This window comes from Frankliniella occidentalis, unplaced genomic scaffold (genome assembly GCF_000697945.3).
Source record: "Frankliniella occidentalis isolate FOCC.00 unplaced genomic scaffold, Focc_3.1 Scaffold156, whole genome shotgun sequence".
Taxonomy (NCBI): Eukaryota; Metazoa; Arthropoda; class Insecta; order Thysanoptera; family Thripidae; genus Frankliniella; species Frankliniella occidentalis.
The window spans coordinates 690569-693797 of NW_026267282.1; the positions used below are offsets into that span (position 1 = coordinate 690569).

Sequence of the window (3229 nt, forward strand, 5' to 3'; positions counted from 1 at the left end):
CCGTAGACACCCAGAAAGTGCGTCCGTCATTCGCCGTTACGCAACCGCCAAATAAATGCAGCCGCAGCCTCTGCAAAGCTCTCATGGCGCCTGGTAGGTAGGCAACATATTGTCTGAAGTGCATGCGTGTACTGCGGGCTGGCCTACCCCGAGTCGCGTAGGCGTCAAGCTCCCGCAATTTGCCGATATAGTCTATGGAAAACGTACGTATACGTACTTTCTGGGCGATCCCTCTGAAGCAAAAGCTTTACCTCAATATAGCGACAATCGACCGACACACATAATTATTGGCTTGTCACTATCGCTTCGATGGTAGGTCGATAAAACGAAAACGTATCCTCGCCGTGTGTGACAGTGTTTGGTGAGGACCAGGTTGTGGTGATATGATTGATCAGCTGATTCTGGCGGCTGGCTGTGCGGATGAAGAGGCTTGGCTGGCCTAACTGCGTCGAACCTATTATTGTATTATTTTTAGACCGACCTGCACCGCCGCCGGGGCGGCCGGTCGGTGCCCAGCCCAGTCCAGTCGAGTGCCACTTTGTCCGACTAGCGCGAGGCGTGAGGGATTCCCGCCGGGCCAGAGCCAATGTCAAGGCTGCGATACGACAGTGCGACGACGGGCCCGGGCCGCGCCGGACCCGAGGATTAGTACATATCGCCAGTCGCTGTGCGGGCGCGGGCGCGGCTTGCTGGGGCATTCGGATGACCTCTGTCTTACCTCTGACTATTAACTGGCATCGCTTTGAGAACGCCCCCCCCTCCCTCCCCCTGATGCTATAGGATAAAACGACGACCCTTAGGGCTACGTACTTCTCGTTCATAATATGGAGCACGTTCCTCGTAAGGTCGTCACGAAGATAAGTACTATACTAACACATTTTAGCGGATATTACGGTTGAAACTCCTACCGTCGTCGAGGTAACAGTGTGCTGAGAACATACATCACAATTGATTTCGTATTTGCTTGGGACCGTGTAAGACCCCTAGGTACGTCACAAAATCCAAAACCCGATCGCTCGTCAGCATAGAGCACAATACTGTGATGACAGCTCTTATTACTGCCTCCTGGTAAATAAAAGTAAAAGGCAACGTAAAACTACAGCTGTGGTTCTCAAAATTAGACATAGCTGTGACTTCTCATGCCATATAATAACAACCTTATCCCCCCACCAAGCGCCATGACACGGCACAGTGAGAGAAGACGGTAATCGTATGTAATCTCTCCCCACCCATCCTCCAAACGAGCACGCGAAAGCGGCAAGGCCAAGTGCCAGTGGCCCACCACACCAGTCACCAGTCAGTCCGTCAGCTTCCGCGATGCAGCACGCCTCGCCGGCCCGCGCCACCGCGCGACAGAACGTCGTGGTCCTCGCGGCCGCCTTGCTCCTCCCGCTCCTGCTCATGCAGTGCGTCGCTTCGGCCGCGCCTGAAGTGAAGACGACCGCGGCTGCTCCCGCGACAGGAGCGGTTCCCGCCCGGAAGCCGCTGCGCATCCTCTCCATCATGACCATCGACACGATGAGCCACCACATCTGGATGTCGGCGCTGACGGTTGAGCTCGCAAAGCGCGGCCACCTCGTCACCTCCATCGACATCAACAAGCACAGCGAGAACCCGCCCACCCTCAACACGAGCATCATTGAGACAGCCTTCCAACTCAACGATCCGAATTACATGAAGCGTTGGATGGTGGCCACGGTAGTAGAGCAGATCAATATCCTCCAGGACGTCGGAGAACAAGATTGTAAACGTGACCTGGCCGCACCAACCATGCAGCGGCTGCTCGACCCGGCCTTCAAAGGCACCTTCGACCTCATCATCTTCGACTACTTAGCGGACTGTACCCTCGGCTTCGCCCACCGCTTCAACTACCCCGGCATGATCGCCATGTCTCCCTTCCCCATCTCGCCGTGGATCGACGACCTGATGTACAACCCGCAGGTGCCGTCGATCCTGGCGCACACCATGCAGCCCTTCCCGCACCCTATGAACTTGTGGCAGCGCGCTTGGACCCTTTTTCTCCACGCGCACTCCAAGTTGATGGTCTGGTGGTGGCGGCCCGTGCAGGACGGCCTCATCAAAAGGTTCTTCGGCGAGGACGCACCTTCCGTGGAACAGCTGAGGCAGCACGTGCACGTGGCCCTCGTCAACGAGAACCCCGTCCTGGAGGCGGCCAGACCCTTGCCGCCGAGCCTCATACCCGTCGGCGGCATGCACGTCAAACCCGCCGACCTGGGCAGGATTCCGTCGGTGAGTCCACTTTGCACAAGTGTTGCAACAACGGTTAAAAGCGATCTTCCGAAGGCGAAGGACTCGATAGCCGATCGACTTCCGACACGCACGCACAAGGGGACGAGCATCCCTGCATTTCCTTATCTCGCCCCAGCCACGCAGATGACAGTTCTCTCAACCACCTTTATTGTTTGCAGGACCTCCGCAAATGGATGGACGACTCGAAAGAAGGCTTTATTTTCGTGTCGTTCGGATCAATCATGAAAGGGAAGTTCATTGATCCAGTCAAGAAGCGTGCGCTCGTAGACAGCTTTGCAGCTCTGGCACCGGTTAGGGTGCTGTGGAAGATCGAGCCGGACGCGGTGGTCGGGGAGCCGGTGGCCGCCAACGTAAGGGTGGAGGCATGGGCGCCACAGAACGACCTGTTCGGTGAGTCAAACGAACTACGATAGAGGTATCAAAAACGTATCATTCTTGGTTTCAAAATGACCAAAGTACGGGGTGGTCCGTCAGCTTCGTTCTTTCTTCCGGCCATGCTGCACGAGATGCGGGCGTGCCGGCGGGCCGGCGGGCTTCCCAATCGTCGCTTTTCCAGGCGCCTTACGGCATGCGTGCGACCGAGTATGCTAGTCATCCGCCCGCACGCCTTTATCCAGTATCGTATAAGCAAAATAAAGAGAGGCACTGACGGCCCACCCTGTATATGTTGAGATGGATCGTACCTACATGCAATTTAACTTCAATTTGTGTTAAACAAAAACAAAAATGGATATTTTAAAGAGTATTTTATTAGAGAAATTTCGCAAATTGACGAAAAAGAGGAATTTTGCGGTACTGGTACGAGCGCATTCTGCTGACGACAACATAAAGACAATTACTTTATTTTTATTTTTCGTGGACATAATTAATAACAATTTTCTTCCCATTTTCACGCAGCCCATCCTAAACTACGCCTCTTCGTCTCGCATTGCGGGGGCCTCAGTGTGCAAGAGGCCTC

At 54.7% G+C, this 3229-nt stretch overlaps 1 protein-coding gene across 6 annotated transcripts in view; it reads left to right on the top strand.

Annotated features, from left to right (window-relative positions):
* Positions 1–1317: 1317 nt before the first annotated feature.
* LOC113204108 (UDP-glycosyltransferase UGT5-like) overlaps positions 1318–3229 on the top strand; it is a 34393-nt gene continuing 32481 nt past the window's right edge. For all 6 annotated transcript variants that reach the window (XM_052271264.1, XM_052271268.1, XM_052271267.1 and 3 more), the window contains exons 1-3: positions 1318–2250; positions 2430–2661; positions 3169–3229. In XM_052271264.1, the coding sequence (XP_052127224.1) occupies positions 1318–2250; positions 2430–2661; positions 3169–3229 (1226 nt within the window). The remainder of the gene's footprint in view (positions 2251–2429; positions 2662–3168) is intronic.